The sequence below is a fragment of the Bemisia tabaci genome, chromosome 3 (genome assembly GCF_918797505.1).
Source record: "Bemisia tabaci chromosome 3, PGI_BMITA_v3".
Classification (NCBI taxonomy): Eukaryota; Metazoa; Arthropoda; class Insecta; order Hemiptera; family Aleyrodidae; genus Bemisia; species Bemisia tabaci.
In genome coordinates this window covers 53,307,798-53,333,395 of record NC_092795.1, presented here as the reverse complement: position 1 = coordinate 53,333,395, position 25,598 = coordinate 53,307,798, and the positions used below count along the sequence as shown (strand labels likewise).

Here is a 25,598-nt window from a genome sequence, read left to right as displayed (position 1 = left end):
CTTAGTCTGAACCTCCGGCTTTCCTTAGAAATTTTATTCGTCGTGGTATAGCTAAAATATTTAACTCATTTTCAAGTTACAGCCGAAAATCGTGCGAGATATATTTACACATTTCGCCACCAGTTGCCAGTTATATTTTTTTTTTTTTTGCAAGAAACAAAATAATAAATTTAAATCAGCTCATTAATAACATTTTGTAGCTACCAAGATGTATATTTATAACCATTTTAAATAATTCTCTGTCAGGTTCTGAAAATGTGGCCCCTCAAAAACTCCAACTTAGTTATTTTTCCATTAAAATTAATAGACATGAAATATACAGAAAACTAAATTAAAAATTGGTATAGCAAGGGCGAATGAAAAATAAACACAGTCAGGATGTTTTTGAGCCAATTGCATGTCCATTGTCTATTCTCAACTCGCAGGTGCTGCAGATTATATCAATAGATAGTAATAATCGTCGCCTTCTACAAAGATAAAATTTAACTTGTATTTCATGATGTATGATGAAAGTTTTAGGATGTTAACGAGTCGAGTGGTACAAATATTTTATTGAAGAGCACAGTGTTTAACGAGCTACCTTTTTTTGAAGCCGAAAATGCAAACTCGCCATTTTACTTACCCCCCTTTGAATCAAAAGATTTAGTTAATGAGGTCCAAATACCCATAGAGCAACTATTCTAACTCCTAAGTCGTGAAAATTGCTTACACTTTTTTTGAAGGCGAAAAAACAGAATCATAAGTTTGCAGCCGTTTTTCGCGGGGCCGCATGCCGGAACAAAAGCTATAAGCAAAAAAAAATTCCATCAAGAAAATGAGATTGCAACTTCCCGAGGAAGGAATCAGTGCTAACTCAATACGTCGCGCACTAATTCCTATCTCGGTCCGTCGCATGCTTACCTTCTTGTTTGAATTTGTTGACTTTAAGCTATTTTTCCACAGTTGAGACTGGGCATGCAATGGACCACTAGACAGGGTCCGAACTAGAAATTATCGTCGCATGAATTCTCTTAAAAATTTTTCATAGGAAACGAATCGTGCAACGAGTGTTTCGGAAAACAACGCCTGAGCGAGATATTAGGAAATATTTTTCACACGGGTCAAATGGAAGTTCGAGTATACAAATGACGTCATTTGTACTTTTGCCATTTAACCAATGTTAATTGCAAGCGCTTGTATCTCAATTAAGATTTTATTTTCAGACTTTCCATTGCGCGATTCGTTTTTGTCATAAAATTTTGAAGAGAAAACATCTTTCGTGGTGTTTTAATTCACGGAAAAAATTAAATTGCTGATTAAACAATTCAATTGCTAAAAAAAGTGACTGCAATGTTTCAACGTAGATTTTACAACAAAAAAATGCTACTTCAACCACTATTGTAAGCTAATTTAACCACGGGGGTGGTCAAGGTAGCATTTTTGTGTTGTGAAATCTACATGGAAACATTGCAGTCACTTTTTTTCAGCAATTGAATTGTTAAATCAGTAATTTAATTTTTTCGTGTTTGCACCTTGTCTAGAGCCCCATTGGCTAGAGACGTCCTGGCTGTGTTTTTTCCCATTTAGCTGTGTCAGACCTATTCCTCAGAGTAGTTTTCTTGTATTTTATCGTTGCGTCGGGTTATTACACTCTGTTCTCTTATCACTAAAACTTAAAGCAACCCTTACTTTGTAGGTTCATGGTTGACGGGAACATGGAGGTGGGTCTATGGTGATCCTGGTGGGTTCTGGCGCACATGACGGCACTCGGCGAGGCGGCACTTGACCCCAAGTGGTGACCTCCAGGAGGCGGATTGTAAGATCGGGCCATCGAGTACCTGTACTGGGTCATCTGACTGCAAGACGTGAGGTCACCGTAGGTCCCTAGTCCAGTGTGGTCCATTCCGGAAGCTGCCAGAGAGCAGCTAGAGGCGTCGAACCCAGCGGCCGCCTGGTTTAGATACGAGTAATCCATCATCGGAAAGTACGAATTCAGCGTTGAGCCGGAAATTTTGGACGAATTAATTGAATAATTAAAACCGTGCACGAAACACGTTAAGTAAATACTCTAAACTCACCGAGAGATAGGTCACGACGCACGACAAATATTTCCGTTCGATAAACCGCACTCGAAAGATTTTTGGATCGTCCAGAAATTAAGTGATGAGAAGTAATGCTTCAATCCGAATGTTTTTCCTCGAAAATTATGCTAACGGATATCACAGACACGCACATATATTTAAAAACATGATCTCTTATTTGTTGGAAATATGGTAGCACTTCCAGTAAAATTCGGAGCTAAAATGCACACGCAGGGAAATTCGATCGCATAACTGCAAAATACACAGATCTAAGAAATGCAAATTTGTCGCATTTTTAGGTACTTCAAGAAAATAAAGAACAAAAAATGACAGAAAATTAACGAACTGAAATTGACGATTTTCCGAGCGTAACTTTTTATTGAATTGTCATTACGTTGTGAGTCACTTAAACTTATTTTACCGCTGCAAAGATAACGAGCGAAGGAAATTAACACATAATCCGTCATCCGAAAACAAAAGGAAGCAAGCACGGCTAGGAGACACTTAAATCACAGGTCGCGATCCGTTTAAAATCAAATTAAACGACGTCGGCGGGAAGAAGGAAAAAATTCTAATGATATCCTTATTAAGTCGATAATCCAATCCGCACCTCAAACAAATCGAATTACTCGGAAGAAGGGGGCGCGGGACACGGATACGACAATCGAATAATTTTCCGCGAAACCGTTTAGGGCGCACCACGCAAAATCTTCGAAAATCCCTTATCAAATTTGCCAAGGTAAAGATGGCCACTCCGCCGCGGCGCGGGGCGGAAGGAAAAAGCACAAGAAAAAATTAAGTTTCAGAAGAAGACAGAAGTTAAAACAATATGATATAATAAAGACATATTAGTGAATACTTGAGACCAGCATGAGACTTGGTTGAAAATCAAATGATTATTTTGTAATTCAATTTCCTATCGGGTAGAAGAATCTAATAGCCCTGCTCGGGGGCGGGGCCTAGCTCACCCTCTGCTCGGCGAAGAGGGTGCACGCCTCTACCCGTCTCTCTCCATCCCTCCGGGGTCCCGCCGCGTCTCCTCTCGCTCCCTCCCGGCAATCCTGTCCTGAAAAACTCCGGTCCCTGATTGGCCCGTTCTCCCCTGCTTCACCCCCGAGTCCCGGGTCCTGGGTCCCGGGTGTTTGACATACTCTTACTTTATTTTTTCCCTTCTTCTTACGAGTCCTCTCGTCCTTCTTCCTCCTTCTTCCTGGTTCCTCCTCTCATCCCACTTCGCCTTTTTCTCCTGGCTCCCGACCATTCCGCTCCGGCACCACAGCTTCCCCCCGCATAAAGCTTAAGACCACTTATTCCATCTTATCATAATATTATTGTAACGTTAGCTTTTCTTTTTGCTCGCTTTTCCCCTTTTTTCCGCGCGGGGTTTTCCTTCCCTCCGCGGTGGTCCCTTTGAACTTGGACTGGCGAATTATAAGATCGCTGCGACTAAAGCTGTTTGCTGACGCGTATTTTACCGGCATTATTTAAGACTTCATCTCCGCCGAAATATGATTTCGTTACCGCGGGGTGAGTTCGAGCGGCGAGTAGACCTCGATAAATGGTCTTTTGGTGTGCCTCGTCAGTCCTGTCACCACTGAATCATCTCTTTTTCAAAGGAGGCGGAGAAAATTAATTTATCTGATATCACTCGATTGTTTTACTCTCGATGGATCGTTGGAAATGGGTGTCGATAAGTCAATATCAATTGTGCTTCTGTATATTATGTAACTCTCATGCATAAAAGCAAATAAAATGTGCGAAAAATTCTGTTTTCTGACTAATCCTATCTAGAAATGGACGTATTTCTGCCAAGCGGAACTATGTGCATTAAGACATGAGCCTGAGACCCTTTAGAATTATGCATAACAAGGCTCACGTCATTATGCACATAGTTCCGTTTGGCAGAAATATACGTACAAATATGAAGTTCAAACTAACCGTACAAGTATATTAACAAAATAAAATATAAATAATAATAATTTCTCTTTCTAGATGAAAAGAATCAAATGTTGATGTCTAATAATTCGAAAGTATAGCTTTGGCTGTATTACAGCCGTAACTATCATGACTTTTTATCAAAACTGTCTGCACTATTGCCATTTAATGATCGACAGGACTTTACAAGTTAGAGGCTCACATTTTGTCTTTAGATAAATTTTACTCTGAGGGAGGAATTGCATCTGTTACTGCAGAGAGTCGAATACCGTAGACACTCAAATTTTTGGCGAGAAATAGCTCATCAGAACATTCTTTTGTTGGCATAAAATATTCTCTGCTCCGAATACTGAAAGTACATAGGTGATATTAATTGCCGATAAGAAACATTAAAGGAATATGTGTTGGCTCCAAGCATGAATTGGAAAAACTTTACTTATTGATTTCCAAAATCATCTCTTCCTGCTTAGTTTTTTTTTTTTTTTTTATTTCTCATGATCAAAACCCCTTCTAAGGTCCACTGGGCTCCTTTTCCATCTTAATTTGGTTTCCGGTGATTTTTATACAGTTTTTCTGGCTCTTCCAAAAAGTTAGGTCGGATGGACACGCAGGGTTCTTCAAATTGCACATTTATTCATAGACAAAAAGAGAGAGAAAAAAATGTTGTTTTCGTATTTCATTTTACAAGAATTTTTGGCGAAAGTTGGCACAGACAACTGTCAATATGCATATTCAACGCTAAGTACTGACCTTAGACGTTCATAAGTCTGGTTTGATTGGGATTTACTCGTAATTTGAGAAATTTAAGGTTTATCATGATTGTTCCTTTTACGGCATGCGCACATGATGTGTTATTCTCAACTGATGCTACATTTTATGATTACATTCGGTGAGCTTCAATTTGATTTCAAAGTATCGGTATTCGACGCGACTGAGGTAAATTTTCGAGCAGTTGATATTTTCCCCTGAACTTGATCAATTTATGTATGTCTTCGATAAATGCGAGAGGGTATGTCCCATCGCTTTGGTGAGGCGAACACTGCATATGTCACAGTGATGTCATTGGGAATTCATTTTGTGCAGTTTTAATTCGGTAGCGTTTTTGACATTGTGCCTTTATTAAAAACGAATTCGACATGCGTTGACCGGTGTTAATTAGTTCTTCCGTCATGTTCAGTTTGCCCTGTGCAATGATAAATATTCAATTTTCAACTCGTTTCCCCAGCGCAAAAGTTGAGGGTGCAGGACAGTGTTGCAATGTCGTCATTTTTCGAAATATTTTTCAAAAAAGGCAGACCTATGTATCGCTATTTACGGACATGGGAAGTCTCCATGGGTCAAGGCTTTAAGACCGCTAATGATACCCGATATGATGATAGAGGTTGCAGCAACTGAAGATCATTTTATCTTCTAGTACTCTAACTTTAACACAATATTTTAACTGGTGAGATTCTTCCTGGAATTGTTTTTAAATTTTCAAACGCGTTTTTCCATCACATTTTTGAATGAGAATTGCGCCTTAATATAACAATGCAGTCTGGACTTAGTGGAATTCTCACTGAATTTTAGGATCCGGTTGACATTTACAGAATTAATAATCAACCTACGGTTTTTTAAAACCAGATCTGCAAAAAATCCCACCTATATTCGAATTTTCTAAGCAACTGTATCTTCGACCAGAAATGGTTTTGAAGCAGTAGCGAAGCTCCAGCAATTTGAGCATCAAACGCGGAACAGTGGGCTTCTGCGATGGACAAAGTATGAATTAAAGCAGAGAGCTACGTGTTTTCTCGTCAAAATTCCAAAAGAAAAACGAATCACACAATGAGAAGTCTGAGAATCAACACCTGAACAAGATATAAGTGTTTTCTGTTAAAATTGATTAAATAGCAAAAATACAAACGACGTCATTTGTATAATCGAATTCCTGATCTGCTCAAAGACTTGTTAATTACTCATTCAGGAGTTGATTTCACAATTTCCATGGAGTGTAAATTGTTTTCTAAGTAAGGTTCTGAAGAGGGAACTTGTGACGTTGTCTTATACTTCGGACTTTGTCTGACTCCATTGGCTCATCAACCTCTAGGAATTGGTATGAGAAATGGGCCTCCGAAGACCTTATATCGGCCAGTCCTGATGAAAGCTCACTTCAGCAAACGTGATGCACCTAAATTATACGAATACCTTGATACTAAGTAATATGGTAGGTATATTTTTGAAGATAAGTGTGTAGTATTATATGTTATGATTAAGGCACAATACATATACCATATGTGCGTAGTTTTATTGAGAAAACATGCTCAGTTAATAATGCATGGATGGGAATTTGCATTGAGTTGACCGGAATTCCATTTAAAGTGACGTATTTGTGGAATATCAAGAAGACCGTTTGAAATAGGTAGAGATTGAAACAACGAAAATTCTCGTCCGGATATTATTAATTTTAGGAGCACTTTCATTCATGAGAATCGGAATGAGTATCGATTGTGACTGATACGATAACATGTGTGCAATTTCATGAAGTTCTCTTCAATCATTATGATTTACATCAAAATTCAGTTTATTATGCAGTCACACAGTATCCTGCATCAAACACTTATGTTAAGCTCCATTCAAAAATTAACTGGAATCGAGGCGATGCATTAATTGACAGCTGGAAATTTTTAGGCTGAACTTAAATTATTTTCCATTTTAAATTGCAATCTAATGATTATGGAGGACAAGTTCGAATCAGACTTTATCTTCAAAAATGCAAATACAAGCGTTGAAGCCTGAATAAAAATACTCCTCGATGAAATAGAGTTAGTTTGGTGGAAGGCAGATATTTTTACCCTTCCAAAGTGTGAAAAAGTTTAAAATTTCATTTTGGATGTTTCATTTTGAGTATGGGTAGTCTAAGGTAAATATTCATAGGCAAAATTCATGGGAAGTAGGAGAGGATTCAAAGGTGATGAATTCTCAGAAAAAATAAATTTTCGGGCAAAAATCCAGTTCAAAGAGAGGAAACGTCTTGTCCCTGCATTGCCATCCCTTAACCATGCTTCTGCTTCTTGGTGCCTTATTTAAATTGGAGACTAGGCAGAAATTAAAAACTTACAGTTAAACTTATGTTTTCACTAGATCCCTGATATATGCAGTGGGGGTCTCCTATCGCAAAATATTAAAGTCATGGAAGAAACATTCAAATTGATTACAAAGTTTACGGTAAGTCGAAACCTACAAAATGTTTTCTTATTTCGTATTTTTAATATTCGCGAAGGAAAACCAGCGAAACCCCGTTTCAAAGATTCATTGTCGAAGTTAATCTGTTGAGTTGTAATCAAAGCTCGTGAGTAAATTTTCCATTTAATAATGCTAACTCAATTTCAAAGATATCCATATTTTTTTTATCACAATATAAATAATGGCAAGAAGCTGACCGCGACTATGAATGCGGCACCCGATTTGTTTTATTGTTTTTTCTCTCTTTTTTTTGAGGTGCCCTCGCGAATTGACTACATTGAAAAAACCCTTACATTTTCCGCCAAGAAATTTCTTCTCTTGAATCAAGAATGATGTTGCTTAATTCAAGCCACTCCTTTGTTTAATCCAAATATTCTTTTCTAGTCCCTCGAAAAATTCAACTTGAATCAAGATAAAAAAACCCTAGGGGGTACATTCAAGAATTAATATGCTTAAGTCAAGCACTTTTTTTTTTTAGCGCATTTGGTAGATGACGGACCGATACAATCACATTTGCGGGCTGATCATTGAAGTTGATAGACAAAACGATAGACAGAGAGGACCAAGGGAAATGGAGCTATCCTGTGGTAGAGACGGGTGGTTATGATGAACAAAGGAGATAAGGATTAGACTAACTACGAGCAACTCAAGATACTCAAGAGAAATCCTATAGTTGGTTCATCATTACCCCCCTTACCCTATGAAAACCACCCCTCTCCGATACGAATGTTTTCTTGTCTACTTTATCGCTATGTCTATCAATTTCAATAATCACCCGGCAAATCCGTTCATGGAAATCCAACAAGATTCTATGAGATGACACTGTAAGCCCGCAATAAGGCTAACCCCATCCCATAGGATAGCTCCATATTTTTTTTTGTCTTCTTTATCTATCGCCATGTCTATCAATTTCAATAATCACCCGGCAAATCCGTACATGGAAATCCAACAATACTCTATGAGATGATATTGTAAGCCCGCAATAAGGCCAACCCCATCCCACAGGATAGCTCCAGGTTTTTTCGTCTTCTTTGTCTATAGCTATGTCTATCAATTTCAATAATCAGTCTGCAGATTCGCACATGAAAATCCAACAAGATATGACATTGTGAGCCCGGAATAAGGCTAACCCCATCCTACTCCGATCGAACTCGGAGGAATGCACTTGCACTTGCGAGGCGAGAAGAGGAGGGCAGGAGGGTGTCGATGTAAATATTTTTCAATAAGCTAAATGGGCAAGGTTAAGCGCCTGAGTGGTGAATGGCGAGGGGTGGAGGGTGAGCACGGGAGGGTAAGTGGTAAATAGAGTTCTAATTGAGCGCACATGTGTTCCGAGATCGCGGCAAGTGCACGGGCCGAGGGCCGAGGGCGTCTGCTCAGGGATGCAGGGATGAGACGCCCAAGCTCGGCTCTTTCCCAGCGTGTAAACTAGCCGGCAGGTCCCTCAGGGATTCGCGTTCCTCGACTGCCCGCCGATCCCTCTCTGCAGGGACACTCCGCGTTGCCAAACTTTCACGGAAAATACCGCGTTTGCATATTCAAATCTTAAGTGCGTATTTTTCGCTCTCATATATTCAAAATATTTGCTCGTTTTCTTCCTATATATATATATATTATATTTTTAAAGAAGTACTCTGAGAGATAAACAGGGTGGTCTAAAAGTCCCGCAAAACTAGAACCAGGCATCACTCCTGTAACTTTTGAAGAAATTGAGGAAAATACTTGGCATTGTATGAGTGCTCCTAGGTCAAAGAAAACGACTTTTGGAAACTACCAAAACTTTAAAGGGATCACCGTGAAAAAAGCAAGAACCGTAAGGGTTACAGGGTGGTGCGGGACTTTTGGACAATCCTTTTTGATAAGGACTGACGGTGTTGAAATTTGGTGATTTATGGCTTTAGGATATTGCGAAATAATAATTAAAAACCAACTGAGAATTTAAACCTTACTGCCAAAAACGCTGATCTTTTAAGTTTTGTACTTAACAACGTCTTTGTTTGAGTATCCAAATAATTAGCCAAATCCAAATAATATCCGTATAATAATATTGGTGTTTCGCGTTGTAAGCTGGTAAATTTTGAACATTTTTTATATCCTAATTTCGCACCGCTCAATCAGAGCAATCGAAAACTGTTGTTTTATTGAGGTAGCGGAGTAAAACTGACCTGCACAGAAAGAAAACTCAACGCAAAAGTTTTGTTAATACGGGAAGTAAAACACAAAATAACCCAGGTCCTCGGTTAACTTTAGGATTTCCGAGTCTCTCAATTGATTTCTGCCCTGCGAGGTCGCCGCAACCTGTATTAAAATCAACTCAAAAGGGTTCATTTGTGGTTCTCCTCCTATATTTACCATATGTAACACAATAACACAAATATTCTTATCAATACTCATCTTGGGTTTTTTTTTACTGTCCAAGCAACTTCGCTGAGCGCTCAATCAGATCCATGATGCCAGGAACGGAGATATGAATACATTTAATCGTAAATTTGGCAACGCTCGTTCCCTTTTTACGTGTGAAGACTTTCCTTTTTTAATTTTTGCCACTGGTTCTTCCTCCCACTTTGATTCAGTTCTTTCCATTAATTTTTATGACTCGGTTTCGACTCGGTAGTTTCTCACGATAAATCACGCCGCGCCGTGTGTTACAGTTATGAGCACACTTGCCGCCTCCTCTTCGGCTGCGCCCTTTGTCTTCACTTGACTTTTCGCCCGTTTTGCGTGAACTCAGCTAGGACACCCACCGAATTGCACCGGCCTGTGAAACCGCATTTAATTATCGGCAATCGTCATTTTCATGAATATAAAGCAGCGCCAGATTGCATCAGGATCTCAAAAGGGTGGATTCAAACGCGGTTCGGTTGAGCGTAAATATATGGAAGTGCTCAAGCAAGCAAAGCTCCTCTATGACCCGTAAACCTCAATTCTTAAAAATTGTTTTCAACGGTGTATAGTGTGCTATGCCAATTTTTGGTTGGCTCCGGGAAATTAGATTTTATCTCTGGGCTTTCTTTCTTTAACACCGAAAATATTAATTCCTCTTAAAATATAAAATAAAAGAAAAGCCTGGGAGTGAATACGATGGGGAAATTCAATGGCATTCTCACGTTAAAGTGTCGTATAAAGCTGAAATCCTTTAGATGCCCAAGACTTTTTTTATACGCAAAGTCCCAAGTCGGGTCAAAGTCCCGTATCACCCGTATTTAATTACAATTATTATGATAGTTTTTTAGTAATGAAATGTGTGACCTCCAGAGGGTATAGTCGGGTCAATTTAACCCGGATTGGAATTTTTTGGGGTAGGTCTTTAAAAAAGAAAATTCTCCTACACGATAAAACTGTCACTAAAATACGTACTTTTCAGACGTGCGCCTTTTTGGGCACCTTAGAGACTTCTAAATTTTTTTTTTTTTCAAAATGATAATTGATTTGTAAACACTCTATCATATTTTGAGAAAACTTAACCATATTTTTTCAAAAATAAAAGGCACCTCAACGCGCTTTAATCACAGCGCAGAGATAAAATTTTTCGTGTTTGATGAATGTCGGTGTTGTATCTTGGAAAATTGAAGACGCGATGGCGCATGACTTGACCTCACAGTGATCTACTTTGTGTTGCAAATAAAAAGTCAGTCAGATTCGAGAAAAAGTTAAATAACGAGGCACGATTACTTCTCTCCTATCTTTGACTGTATTGCTCAAGCCTTTAAAGCACGTCTATGAATAGGACGAACGGTGCTAACGTGATATGGAAATGGAGCAAAGGAATGGACGGGACGCGCGTTGCTGACGGCGCAGAGATACAACTATTCGTACTTGATGGATGTCCGTGTTGCGTCTTCAAAATTGAAGGCGCGACGACGCGAGGCGTGAACTCGCAATGATCCGCTGCCTCTATAGTGAACTTATTTATTCTGTTTTACCTGATGGGATTTTGATAGACTTCACAGGCAATACTCAGCGTCTTCTTAACGTGTTCAACGGCTTTAAACGTTTACAAAGAAATTTCCTTCAACGTTTGTTATGAGCCTTATTACCTTAAAAATAAAGAAGAAATAAAGTCACATGCACATACTGTATTCTGCCGTCTACAACAAAAGCGCCGTAACTTCAATCAACACTTTGCATTTTTCTTTCGCATATACTGCTCTATTACGAGAAAACCTAATCCTTAAGATGCTTTATTGTGTACATTTGAATTCTCAGCTATATGCCACAGTTATTTCAGAACTAAGAGGGATAAATGGATTACAATTTGCAATAAGGAACCACATCTCTGGCTCTTCCATAAAAGCACCTTTCTACACAGGGAAACCAATGGCATACATGTTGTTTCTGAAATGAGCCAGAAATGGACCGCGTTAAACAGAAAGGAACCAAGTCACATCAGCTATTGCCAAATTTAATTGGCTAATTTAATTTTTTACATGAAAACAGTTGTGCGGATTTTCGTGCAAATTTCAGTGAAATTTCTCCATATTACGAAGCAAATTCCTTAACATTTTCAAAGAGATCCGCACAAACGTTTTCCTCGTAAAAAATTAAAGTGCCCAGTTAAAATTGGCAATAGCTGATGTGGCTTGGTTCCTTTCTGTTAAACGCGGTCCAAATAATGGTTCCTTCTTGCAAAATGTGGTCCAAATGGTCGTTGGTTTTTCGGCAATAAAACATTTTTCGGTAAAAAGGAGAGAAAACCGAGGATGGAGTTACGGCGGTTTTGCTAAGGACGGCAGTATTGTATACTGAATTATTTGTTGGTACCTGTGGAATTCAATCCGTTAACAATAAATTACTCATGTAAATCCTCTGATTGGACTACAATGATGGTCGTTGGCTCCACGAGAGAATGTGAATGTTCGAGCGTTTGTTTGTTGGTTTATCTGATAGGGAGTGCGCTCCTATGATCATAGTTGTTTTCAATTTTCGAGCGACCGAATGATAATCCTTCCGCGAAGATGAAACACGCACACGCGAGCGGGCGGCGCTACGCTGGAAGTGTCTCCCCAGGGACCAGCTGTTACTTCAGGAGTCGAACAAAAGAGCGCGCCGCTGCCGCACGGGTGTCAGCTCAGCCATGAAGTACCGCTCAATATGTCTCTTAGTTGAGGAGTTTCCTTTTCTCTCCTTATTGGATTAGAATCAAAGAAAAAACAACAATTTTGTTTCCGCACGAACGCCCTCGCTTATTACCAGTTCATTTCGAGCTTTTAGTATTGGGATATGCGAATTGACTCTGAGCTGCAAGTGCAAAAATTTCTTTTAAGGATGTCTCTATCTTACATCACCAACGCATTAATTCTCAATAAAACAAGAGAAAAATCGATTAAAATGTATAGCCTGAGTATGCAAGTAACAGGCATGTAGAATTATGCTCGGTCCGCTTTTACGGATAAATCAAGGCCAAAAAATCCCAAAAAGTAGCTTTCAAGAGTGGCGGTAGCCACCCCCAGTACTCAGTCAGGTTTTTACTATAAAGCTACTTTTTGCGAGACTGATCGGTGGTGGGGGGGGGGGGGGGGGGGGCTCAGCTCTGGCAGAATGCATTGAAATACGAAACTGGAGTCACGTCAAGAGCTTTAAACCGATCTAGGTCTTCTTAGACGACATCAGTAGATCACATTCGTCAGACCATCCAACAACTTAGAAAGCATTAAAATGACATGATGTGTGTGTCGGCAACATGTGATTGACCCAAGGCATGACACTAGAGAGTGCGATTTCTAGTGCCACATCAAGACAGCTCACATTAAGTGAGAATGGCTCTACACTCATATAGGAAATATATTCAGTTGATCACAACATTTCTTATCCAAAGCATCTGATTCATACAAAGGCACTATATAGACTTCGTTTGATACAATTTGTACCCGAAAAGTCAGCACTCTCTCCACATGGAGGTAAAAAAGGGCATCTCTTGATTCAAAAGAACGCATTTTGAGCTTAAAAGTACTAAATTGATGGCCAAAGTTCGAAACCACGTTCCTTCGTTTGCGACGTTGCAGACTTCCTGTCACTTTTAAATTTTTTTTGGAAAAATAGTCACGTAAACATAATTTCTCGAAAACTTCCTTGATTTTTCTTCTTTCTCAGTAGAATATTCTGTATAGATTCAAGCAATGAAGTTGACTTGTTTCTTTTCGAAAAAAAAAAAAAAAAAATCGGAACGGAAATTTTGAAACATCACAATGGTATAATAGATGGTTGCGCACTTTTGCCATCGAAATCTGAACCGTTGAGATATAGAGGATCAGCCATATTGGATGTATTCCTGTCAAACGGAACTATTTGCATACATAAGCCCTGAGACCCATAGGAATATATGCATAACAGGGCTCACGCCATGATGCAACCCAAGGATACAAGTAACTTTTGTCAAAGAAGCTCATGAATTTTGTGTACGACTAAACATAACAAACTTCAAAAGCTCGTCTTTAAAAGTCGATTCCTTTTTTCTTTTTTTTTACAGGCTTCAAATAGCCCCTGTTGACTGATCCAACTCTTACCACCAGGCCCAGGTGACCATTGTCAGAAACCATCAAACTCATATGTCACCTGGCCGAGAATTAAACCCGGGACCTCTTGGTCATGGGGCCAGCGCTACAACCACTACACCACAGGAGGCTGACATACAAGAAATCAGAAGATTAAAGCTCACTTTGTACTCGTACTGAGCTTATGTGATTGTGGTAGGACGGAAGGCGCGGTAATATCGCAGCATGGGTCGGTTGACGGAATGAGTGTGACATGGGGTTGGGGTGGGGTGGAGGCTGTGCGTGTTGGGGATGGGGATGGGGATGATGGTTGTAACTGCGGCGCGCGCCGATTGGAAGTGTGCACGAGTCCACGCACCCGAAACCCGGGCTGGGGCACGTGACCCAAAAATAAACCGAATTATTACTCCAGCACTTGACTCCGAGCGAAAACACGGGCCAATGGGAGCCGGCGCACCATCAGACCGGTCGCCGCGCCGCTGTACCTACCCCCAGTGGTTTGGTGATTGATGTTTTGTCTCCTAATTCATTAATAGCTCCTCTTTTGGAAATTATCTTCCGCGGAACCATTCACAAGTCGATTTTGCAATCGTAGTAGGGGCTCGAGCTGGAGAACTTTGAACTTCATAGCCTATTGATGCGTTTATTTCGAAAATCTATATCTATATTAATTGATATAACTTCGAACACATGGAAATGATTTTATGGAATCACCAATCATACTAAAATTATACAGAGTTTTTTTCCAAATCACGAAAGCGCCGATCTCTATTTTTGTGGTAGAGGGGTTGTTTTTTCTTTCTTTCTAACTGGTATAATCAACCATGTCTGATTTTAAAATAGCCTTCTAAAAGAACATACATTGTTTGGAATTCGAATACTGTCAACAAAGCGAATAAAACGGGTTTTCCTGTTTTTCCTGGCATTCGCAATTTTGGCGCTGACGTGATTCAGAAAATAATAGGTTCAATTATAGTTCATAACTATTATTACGATTATATAATCATAATAAAACACCAAAAAAATCAAGCTTTAATTATTTAATTACAATACTAATATTTAAATTAAATTAACAAAATCATGAGGTAGGGAAAATTAGGTATTTTTTATGAGATGATGAATTATCATTTTGAACTTTTAACTTATCTATGTGAATTTTTTTCATATTAGTTTTTTTTCCAATACTATCCAAATGAATATATATAATAAATTCACGATTATAATATTAGTAGTGCTGAATAATAGTGCCTAGCTACTCTGAAAAACACATTTTTTTAGGAGCCAAGAAAAACTGCACAGGAAGCCGAGAAGGATTATTTCCCTGTCAAGAAGTAGATTTCGAAAAAATCCGACTTGGCACACCTTTTCAAAATAAATGCCTTAATTTTCATGAGTTACTTTGACGAACGATCGGAGACTGAAAGAAAAAAGTAGAAAATACACAAATCTGCCTAATTTTATCTTAGCCCTATGCTTATCATGTTGAAATAAATCTGATTTGATTAGATCCCGCAATAACTCCTGCTTGAATTCTGAATATACTTTTACTTTAAAAATCGATTAAAAGGAATCAAAGAGAGGAGGAGGGAGACAAAAGGAGAGGAGAAGGAGGTGGGATAACAATTAAGATGAGAAGAGGAGAAAACAGATAAGAATGTAAAGAAGGTCAAAACAGAACAAAATATAGAAGAAGAAACATATGAATGAAGAATATAAAAGGAAATAATCAGAACAAACGAAATAAGGAAATAACAAAGAGGGAAAAGCGATGATAGAAAAAAATGAGATAAAGGGGCAAAGCAAATAATAAACGAAAGGATGACGGCAGGAGAAGAAGAAACGAAATGAGCTAGAAAGGGTGAAAATATGGAGTATTCTTCAATTTATTTCCTCAGCTTTATTTTGACTTTTAAATTAAGCCCTCGTACGGTCACTTTTTCAGCCTTTGATGATGATTTTACATTACCTCTGTACCTCCAAAAATCCTATTTTCCACGTAAAATTAACCGAACAGTCGCTAAATTCGACCCGATATAATGATCCCATATTTTGAATCGCAGGGTAAGCTTTGGAGATTTGATTGGTCCCAAGTAGGATATATTTCAATCACCATTCATGGTGTGGAAGAGTGCATATATTAACGTCAAACTAGCACAGCCTAACTGCCACGCTAAGAAAAAACGCCGCATGAACATTCGAAAGTTGCAAAATTTCCCCGGATAAAAAATATATTTTGGAAGAAAGTTCTGCACACTTTTCATTGAAATATTCAGATAGTTCAGCTCAAATTGCAAACAAAATTGTTTAAAAAATTCGAAAAAAAAAATATTTGCAATTTCCCTACTGAATTCGTCATTTATTGCAGGAAATATGGCAACATCTGAAGGATCATACGGCGTTTTTCCTTAGCAAGGTAGTATAACGCGTAAGATTTCATCGACCAGTTCCAAAGCATGGTTGTATCCCGAAGGAGTGGCACTACAAACAGGATTACTTTTGGGAAAACAAGAAAAACCCTGGCCCGAACGAGGACCAGGGACCAGGGATGCACAGAGAAAACAAGGGACAAGAATAGTGACGGAGACCAAAGGGATTTTCCGGGCCTTGTTGTCTGATCAACACTAAAATTAGTGGAATCAAAATGTTCGAGATTCTTACCAGTAGCTGTACTTGCACTCGCGTTCTTTCTTCTTTTACGGGTTAAATTCTAACAAAGTGTTCGGTAATATGTATGAAGTCAAGTTGGAAAAAACCGTTGAAAAAAGATATTACGCGTAAATCATTTATTTTCTTAATGAAAATTGGGTACGAAAATCCGAATCCTTGCACTTCTTAATTTAGCCTTGAAAGAAAGGGGGTTCGCGATTACTGCGGCGAATGTCACCAAAAGTATCAATTTATATACAAATCAATTTTGAAATATTGACCATAGATCTGAATTTAATAAAAAGAGCTCCTTAATTTTTATCATGTTGAGTCTCTGAGTAACCGTTGACGTTTTCTGAGGAAGAATGTAGGGGAATTTAAGATGTAATGGGTAGCAATTTTGCCTTCAAATTTTGAAATAGACCAAAACACATCTTCTAAGCCGTAATAGTTATCTTTTCGAAGACATGTGTTGTGTCTTGCGTCGTCTACAAATATTGTCTCGCAGTAAATTATAACTTATCTCCACCTGATGATTTTAATGCCAGCTCTGTTTTACTATTTTAGTCGCCACAACCATGACTGATAAAAAATACTTGAAAACATAATTTACTCCTAAATAATTGAGGAAGTAGTGCTTCCATTATGCATGACACACCACCGCGAGTAACACACGACCGACAGTGGCGTGGCGTGTTTTGGAATATATCGATTGATCTGCCTTTTAAACCTACGGAGAAGGATCGATAAACGGGGTGTTCGAGGGGTGATTTCACGATAATAGGAATAGTCGTGTCGCCGTGGGTTTTGAACGACATAGGGCAAAACGATTGAAAACCAAATTAATTAATCAATAGGAATGATGTCCCTGAACCTATCCATGCTAAAAAATATGATGAATTATTATTATATTTAATAATATGAGACTTAAAAGGCCGAAAATGTCCGGTCGGTTACGCGTCGCCAACCCCGATTTTGAAGCAAAAGAGCAATTTGCGGTAACAAATCAGTACTGATCATGAACTCTATGGCAATATTTGCTGAAAAGAGACTCTAGTGTTCAAGAAAATTGCCAGTTTGAACTGAAATGTTTATTATTGAGCGAGAAAAGTCGTAAGAAAGAGGTGTCGCCACATTTGGCAACAAATTTTTGCAGTTGTATAAAGTGCAGTGTTTATCTCGCCAGATGGAGTCAGGAGTTTCAAAAGTGCCATCAAATTGTTTGCTGAAGTCTTCCTGACAAAACTATTACTAATAAGTCAGTTTTTTTTACAATGAAAACTTTAATTATTATGAAACCAGTGATTTTTACGTGTGTAGCATTAATTCCTCACTACGCAAAAACCTCAATTTAATAGTGTTAAACTAAAAGGAAGTCTCCAAAGTTTAGACAACTTTTAAGGCAGCATTAATTCCACCTCATAACTCAAGAATTGCCAAGTTTCATCTGTTGTATCATCTTTAATCTCACATTTTTGAGTGTCGGTTACGCTGTGTCTGTTACGTAACCGACACAATTTGGCAGGGCCGCCATGTTTGCGTGGACCTCCAGCAGTCCCGCGGGAAGCGCTGATACCTGATTCAATGGCTTGTTTATCAATCACTTTAACTTTGCACTGAATCAAAATAGAGCGTGCCAAAGCTGGAAAAAGGAAGTTTAATACCTTTAAAATGAGGGTAATGAAATCCTGTTAAAATTGGTTGTACTTTTATTTCTAAGGTATTTCACATTTTAACTGTTCCTGTTATCGTGAAATCACCCTCGTAACGAACACCTTAATAATCGATTCTTTAGCATAGCTTCAGTGGCGTAACGGGCGCCCCCGCAGACCCTGCTATGCAGGGGGGCCCAAGCGCCTAAGGGGCTCTCCAGGCCCTCGGCCGCCGAAATTTTGTTTTTCTCTGTCTCTTTGACGCTTAGCTTTGGTTTCAAACTTTGGGCCTTTACTTACCGAGATGGGGCTTCTTCCGCTGATTTTTATTGTTAGCTCAGGGTTTTACATACTTCTTTTGGACTGTTCCTAACTTTTTCTTTGCTGAAGGGCCCCTGCCTTCCAATGTCCACTCATTGATTACTAAAATTTTTCTCTATTTTGTCACTTTTCGTAGGTATTTCGGGCTTTGGGTGACCCATGAATCTAAAGGGCCCACTAGACCCTTCGATTCTTGGGCCTGCATGGGCCCTTTTAGAGATCCTTGGGCCTGGGTTGGGCCCCCACCACCCTTTAGATCCTTGATCCTTTAGGGGCCCCATTTAATCGAGTACGGCATCCGGGACAGTGAGGGGAGAGGCATTCCAAGTCCAAGTCCGTGATTTGAAATTTCTCGGGCCAAAAAATGGGAAGGGGTGAGGGAAGTAGAGGAGCGGGAGGGGGGATGATTTTGGAATTTTATCGACATGGGGGGGGGGGGCTAGAAAAAAAATTTGCAGGGGGGCCCAGCGGAAGTCCGTTACGCCACTGCATAGCTTCAAGTGGGGAAATGAATCGATCATTCACGTCTCGTCACTGATGACCGATGAGTTCACACCCGAACTCTGTTAAATACCACGTCCCATTTCATTCCGAAAGATCCACTGACGGTTCGGAAATGAGGAATTTCAGGTGTGTCAGTTTGTTGAATTTTATTAAGGTAGTCAAGCACGAGGAGATTTTAATGTTCTAACTGAACCACGAAAGAGGAGTTATGAGAAAAATACTTCATCTGCAAAAAAAAGAAGAAAAAGATGCCAAGTTACGACATTCCTCTAACTTTTAAATCTACATCTAACCTATTTCTCTTACCAGAAAAATTCGAAATATAAAGTGAACTCATCTCGTCAAGCACTTCAAAATCCTACTCTATAATATAAAATCATACGAGTGACACATAACACATAGCGCCTGAGGCGCGAAGTTCTACGGAGGGTAGGACCGCGAAGCGGTCAAGGGGTTCATTACCCTAGTCAAAAAATAAAACTTCCTCGTGCAATTTACCCTTCATTAAAATAGAAAATCGCTGATTGCTATAAAACTAATTGATGACCGTCATCTGCAAGCTTATATTAAGGGCTTCCTCGGTTCTATATCTTTCCTCCCGTTGCGAAACTTTCCCTCGTCTCGTTGCAGACATGTTCTTCGTTCCCATTTACTTACGTGCATGTCGTTTATAGGATTCCCTGGCGCTCTACGATACCGAACCGCCACTGCCCCCTATTGAACCCTTCGGGAATCAAGCACCTCGACATTCTGCTTCAATTCTCAATCCTCCCACCATGTGGCCTGGTTACACGCTCAAATTTCCGTCAAATTCCGATCAAAATGATGACCAAGATGGCGGTCGGGTTATCTAGATTGATCAGTAAAATTAATTGAAACAGCGTGTCGATTGAAATAAGCATGAAATAAGCACGGTTGTGTGGAGATCAGATGAAGGATGAGCCCCACAGCTCCATCATCTACTATCAAATTTTTGCAGGCCGCAGAAATTTAATGGTAGATGGTGCGCACCAGTCACTATTTGATCGGAAATTGATGGGAATTTGAGCGTGTAACCAGCACGCTGCCCATGAATTTGGTTCTTCATTCCTCTCAGAGCTGGAATTTTAATTGAAGCGCATTAACCGAGTCTGAACTCGAAGACGAAGACATTTCAGGGGGCCATCCGGCAACGATTTCCGCGGGATTGAAAAGGAGAGGAAAAGACGGAATTCAATTGGGATCGTAATTTGATTTGTGGCCCCTTCATAGCTCGGGGGTAGTCATTAGCCGAGTAAACACACGTAGACCCCGCCCGGCCCCCCTCGCCGACCCTCCAGGGTCGTGACTAACGGTGCGACATATGTACGGATGCGCCGTCTAATGACGCTGCCGACATGCATGCCACTCATCTGTGCGTCTGTGTCGCCCGGTATTTAAATATGGGAGGAAATCGGGGGCGACGGAAAAAAGGAGCCTCCTTGAAATAACACAAGAAAAATGAAAACGCTTCCCGCCAAGATATATACCGAGGACCCTCCCCTCGCACCCCCTCCCCCTACTGAATTTCACCCGGAACCTAGCTTGATGAACTTTTATCTTGTCTCGCTGCCTTATCCGGTTAGTCACTCGAATTAACCTCTTTCCCGCTCTTTTCATTTCACCCTCGTTCCCGCTAGTAAAAAATGTACGATTTTGGGAACTCTGTTGCCGAGTTGAGCTTTATTATGTGCTAAGGACAAAATTGGCCAATAGGTCCCATCAGCCTAATGGACCACTAGGCAAGGTACGAATTTAAGGAATCTGATATATGTTGCTTAACCAGAATTTCACGTAGAACACGATTCACACAACGAAAATTACTGAAACCAACTCCTAACGAAGATATTAATGTTTTTATTTCACATTGGTTACGAGGAATTTGAACTGCCCTCTCACAAGAAACTCAAAGCTCTACATGAGTCAAATCGCGCACTACAACGGTTTCAGCGATCTTCTCAATCGAGCAATGTTCATTTCCCACCATGTGTTGTTCAAACTATAAGCAATTTGCTATAGCTGAGCCAAAGCGTCAAGATCGAGGTTGCTAGATTTTTATATCGCAGAGACTGTCATGATAACGTTTAGAGCGCGATGTGAAGTCGCGTAGAGCATTTAGTTTTCATGAGCGGATGGTTTGAATTCACGCATCAAGAATCATTAAATATCTTCGTAAGAAGTTGATTTTGGTAATTTTTGGTGTGCGCATCGTATTCTACGTGAAATTTTGGTCAAGAAACATGAATCAGAATGCTGAAATTCGTACCTTGTCTAGTGGTCCATTGTTGAAATTTTGTGTTTGTCGGGTGGACGTGAATGACATCTAGGTTAAATGGCGGAGCGTGATTGGTCGGCTATGTATCGCTGCTTTTTCGGATGGAATGGACTACATATTGTCGGAAACTCAAGAGGTGCCTTCAGTTTCTCGTTCATTTCAACCGACGCGAAGGCACGACAAAGCAGCGATAAGACGTAGCCGACCAATCACGCTCCGCCATTTAACCTTTGTCATCTATGTCCACCCGACGGACACAAAATATCATCAATCGGCTTGCTGGTTCGAATCCCGTTTGCGGCGTCAAATTTTAACGGAAGTGACGAGTAGATCCGCTGAAACAGGCCCTACTCGGCCTTAATCCCTGAAAATTTGAAGAGCATGGAGCATAAGTGTGCCTAAATCCCTCGTTGTCTACGGACAATAAATATGGTCTAAAGTCGGCTGAAGGTGCTCGACACAAAGCCATAAAACCAGCAGAAAAAAATTCTAAAGTATGCGTAGTAATAATTGAAGGGCTTGGAGGAAAAAGCGCATAAGTTTAGTGTTTGAAGAAATTGAGATATTAATGATTTCAAGTGGAAACTAGCCTTAACGCATATTTTGTGGAAAATTCCCTATCATATTCCAATTTTTAGGCATCAAAAAGTCAGTTTGAACTTTCTTTCTGCCATAAGGATCATTGCAATAAACTTAAAACACATATTTCTCGAAATAGCAAAAACTGCACTTATGTGCCTTGTCCTCCAAGCCCCTCAATTCTCACGTGTTTTGAGGAGTCTCGTAGAAGTTTAGAAAACTTCAATGAATTTGAAAAAAAAATATTGAAAAAAAATTATTTCATGTTTGTTGATGATTTTGAGCCTCAATAACTTACATCCCATAAAATATACATTTTGTTATTATGTAACTGTAAGAAGCCAAGAAAAAAAATCTGATTTTCTCCTCTACACGTGTATGTCTCTTTCTTTGCCTCTGACAATCACAAGAAATTGTTTTAGGAAAGAAAATGCCATTGCAACTTATTTACCATTAGTTTAGCCACATTTCTCTCACTTTTTACCTTACTCTTACTATTTTATCATAACCACATTTTTTGTTAATTGTAAAGCATTTATTTTTAAAATTAAGGGTGAATTTACTATACACTTTCCTCTTTATTGACCATATTACACCAACTTCCTTTCCCAGCTGTCGCGAATACATGTAGGATCGTAAGCACTGAATAAGCATGATGTATTGAAAACAGGGAAGGTGGTGAATACTGCAGCTAAGTAATATGACTGTACCCACATGGCTGAAACTTGAAACACATTCGAATAATACCGAGTTAAGCAAGTCTTAAGTTGAACAATGTTTTGTGTGCTTAGAAGAAATGAAATGAAACTTAGAAGACGTATGATGTAAATTGCAGACTCGTAACACCTGATGCTGGTTTTTAATCAACCCATTAAAATGTTTGGAAATCAGTTGAAAGCTTAGTAGTTAGAAAAAGAGAGACCCCAGCAAAAATACGCCAAAACAGATTACACATTGTAACAACACTGCAACCTGTCGTGACTACTCTGCATAGGAACAGTCAAAAAGGCCTTAAAAGGTCAATGTCGGAGCACGCCTCTTACTGGCAGAAGTTCAATGTCGCACCAGACGCGTGCACCAGTCACCAGGAGCTACATACTCTCGACTTCAGTTCATTTTTTCCACTCGAGACCGACATACCCGTAAGTTTTCTAAGGAGTCAATACATCTTAAGGAAGTTAATATTTTAGAATAAGGAAGTGCTTTTAACCACACAGATCTACCCAATATTATAAGGAAGTGTTTTTTACACACGAATGTATTGCAATGAAGAAACCCGTTTCCACACCACCTTAGAGGTAGGGCTATCAGCGCGTTTTTTTTAAAGTGGTATCCCCAGTAGGCCTATTCCACTAGATGATATTATTAGTTTACATCACAAAAAAACTATGTATGTAATTCCACTAGACGATATTTTTTATTTTTATTATTTTTTTTTTAAATTTTTATTTTTTATTTCTTTTAATTTTTTTTATTTTTTAAATTTTTTTTTTTGCACGCGTCCTTCATTGTCCACATCAAAACCGAATAATCGCTTGAACTTACGAGATTTCCTTAAAATCTCTCATCAATGTAACTATCATACAACTAATCCTTCGGACAATTTTCAAGAATAAAGTCATTCGACACGTCTTGATATTTTACAATATTTTCCCAATCGACTTTATGTTTGAATTTCTTGATAAATCTTTCTGACATTTTCTGGTAACGTACACAACATGTATTGCACGAACAGCCTCTACTTTTTTACAGGAAAAACTAAGCTAAATGATGGAAAAGTCGTGGATTTTAAATTGGATCGCATTTCGCGAAATGGAACTAGCGCGATTACAGTGTTGTAAAAATGTTGCTCCTTCATAATTATCTAAAAAACCTCCCAGAATAGCAAATTGTTTTAGCTTCTCACCAAAAAATTCTTGATTTTGAATGAAGATAATTTTGCGAGTTTTAATACTGTGCTTATATCAAGTATTTTTAAAAGAAAATTATAAGTTGCACGATTTTGAAAACACTGTAATCGTGCTGGTTCCTTTTTGCTAAATTCGATCCAATTGAAAGAACCAAGGATTTTGGGGATATCTCGATCCATGTTGCAACCAGGGTTCGCACTTAAATGAACTTAGCCGCGCGACTTTTGCAACAGCTCCCCTTAAACAACTTAATTAATGCTGTTATCAAGTTAGGCGCGTATACGTGCAAGACTTGGTTGTTCTAGTTCCTGGCTGGCATCCCTCTGAGCCTGCCCATGTAAATCACCGTGTGACAACGACGTGACCGTAAATTCTGAAATTACCTCACCCGCCGACCGCCTTAATGCCGAGCAAATGGCTGGCAAAAAGGTGTGGCGGAACACTTTTCGCGGATTCTAGTATTACGACGATAATTTCGCTCTGAAGGTAAACACCCCGCGTACATCACTTGCTTTGCAAAATTTTTCCTCCGAAACATAATGCGATGGGACGGAATGAATTCTCTTAGCCAATTTTTGTACGAACGCAACAAGTTTTATCTCTTGTATGATTATTTTGACATCGTCCAAGGTTGCTGAAATCATGTTAGATATTTTACGTGAAACAGTTTGTTTGTTTTTTAGGGTTTTTTTTTTCTTTTTCTGTTTTTTTATGTGCAGGATCAAACGCATGGTGCTGATTGAAGCTTAGTAGTTAGAAAAAGAGAGACCCCAGCAAAAATACGCCAAAACAGATTACACATTGTAACAACACTGCAACCTGTCGTGACTACTCTGCATAGGAACAGTCAAAAAGGCCTTAAAAGGTCAATGTCGGAGCACGCCTCTTACTGGCAGAAGTTCAATGTCGCACCAGACGCGTGCACCAGTCACCAGGAGCTACATACTCTCGACTTCAGTTCATTTTTTCCACTCGAGACCGACATACCCGTAAGTTTTCTAAGGAGTCAATACATCTTAAGGAAGTTAATATTTTAGAATAAGGAAGTGCTTTTAACCACACAGATCTACCCAATATTATAAGGAAGTGTTTTTTACACACGAATGTATTGCAATGAAGAAACCCGTTTCCACACCACCTTAGAGGTAGGGCTATCAGCGCGTTTTTTTTAAAGTGGTATCCCCAGTAGGCCTATTCCACTAGATGATATTATTAGTTTACATCACAAAAAAACTATGTATGTAATTCCACTAGACGATATTTTTTATTTTTATTATTTTTTTTTTAAATTTTTATTTTTTATTTCTTTTAATTTTTTTTATTTTTTAAATTTTTTTTTTTGCACGCGTCCTTCATTGTCCACATCAAAACCGAATAATCGCTTGAACTTACGAGATTTCCTTAAAATCTCTCATCAATGTAACTATCATACAACTAATCCTTCGGACAATTTTCAAGAATAAAGTCATTCGACACGTCTTGATATTTTACAATATTTTCCCAATCGACTTTATGTTTGAATTTCTTGATAAATCTTTCTGACATTTTCTGGTAACGAGAAGCAATTTTCCAATCTATAAGATAACTGAATTCTTCCATTTCTTTCTCAGATAGAAGAATTTTTGATGAAATTAAATCCCAACATTTATTTAAGGCCACTCCATGAGAACGAATAAAGTCGATTGATAGATGACAGTTGTTTAGAAGCAAACGCCTGAAATTTAATCGATGTGAGTGATTATGAAGAATATTTTCTGGAGTGTTGGGATTATTAGACATGTCATCGAAGTCGATGTACGATGAAATCTCTTCTACGAGCCGATATGACAAGTTGTCTGATTTACCGGCTTCAGCTACTTTGGAAGTCAGTACTGGATCCTGCAAAAGCAAGTTCCAGTTAATGTAGCTCCTCAGAAATTTAAGACTCATTTTTTTTTCTTCCACTCTTCCAATGGTCAAGAGCCTTCAAGCTCCAGGAAGCGAAT

The 25,598-nt window shown here is 39.1% G+C and overlaps 2 protein-coding genes across 2 annotated transcripts in view; one reads left to right on the top strand and one right to left on the bottom strand.

Annotated features, from left to right (window-relative positions):
• The window catches only part of LOC109033012 (uncharacterized), a 45,800-nt gene extending 42,064 nt beyond the window's left edge, over positions 1 to 3,736 (bottom strand). The window contains exon 1 of the mRNA XM_019045407.2: positions 1,669 to 3,736. Within this exon, the coding sequence (XP_018900952.1) occupies positions 1,669 to 1,957 (289 nt within the window). The 5' untranslated portion in view covers positions 1,958 to 3,736. The remainder of the gene's footprint in view (positions 1 to 1,668) is intronic.
• The window catches only part of LOC109033079 (protein D2), a 102,855-nt gene that overhangs the window by 47,940 nt on the left and 29,317 nt on the right, over positions 1 to 25,598 (top strand). The window lies entirely within an intron of this gene.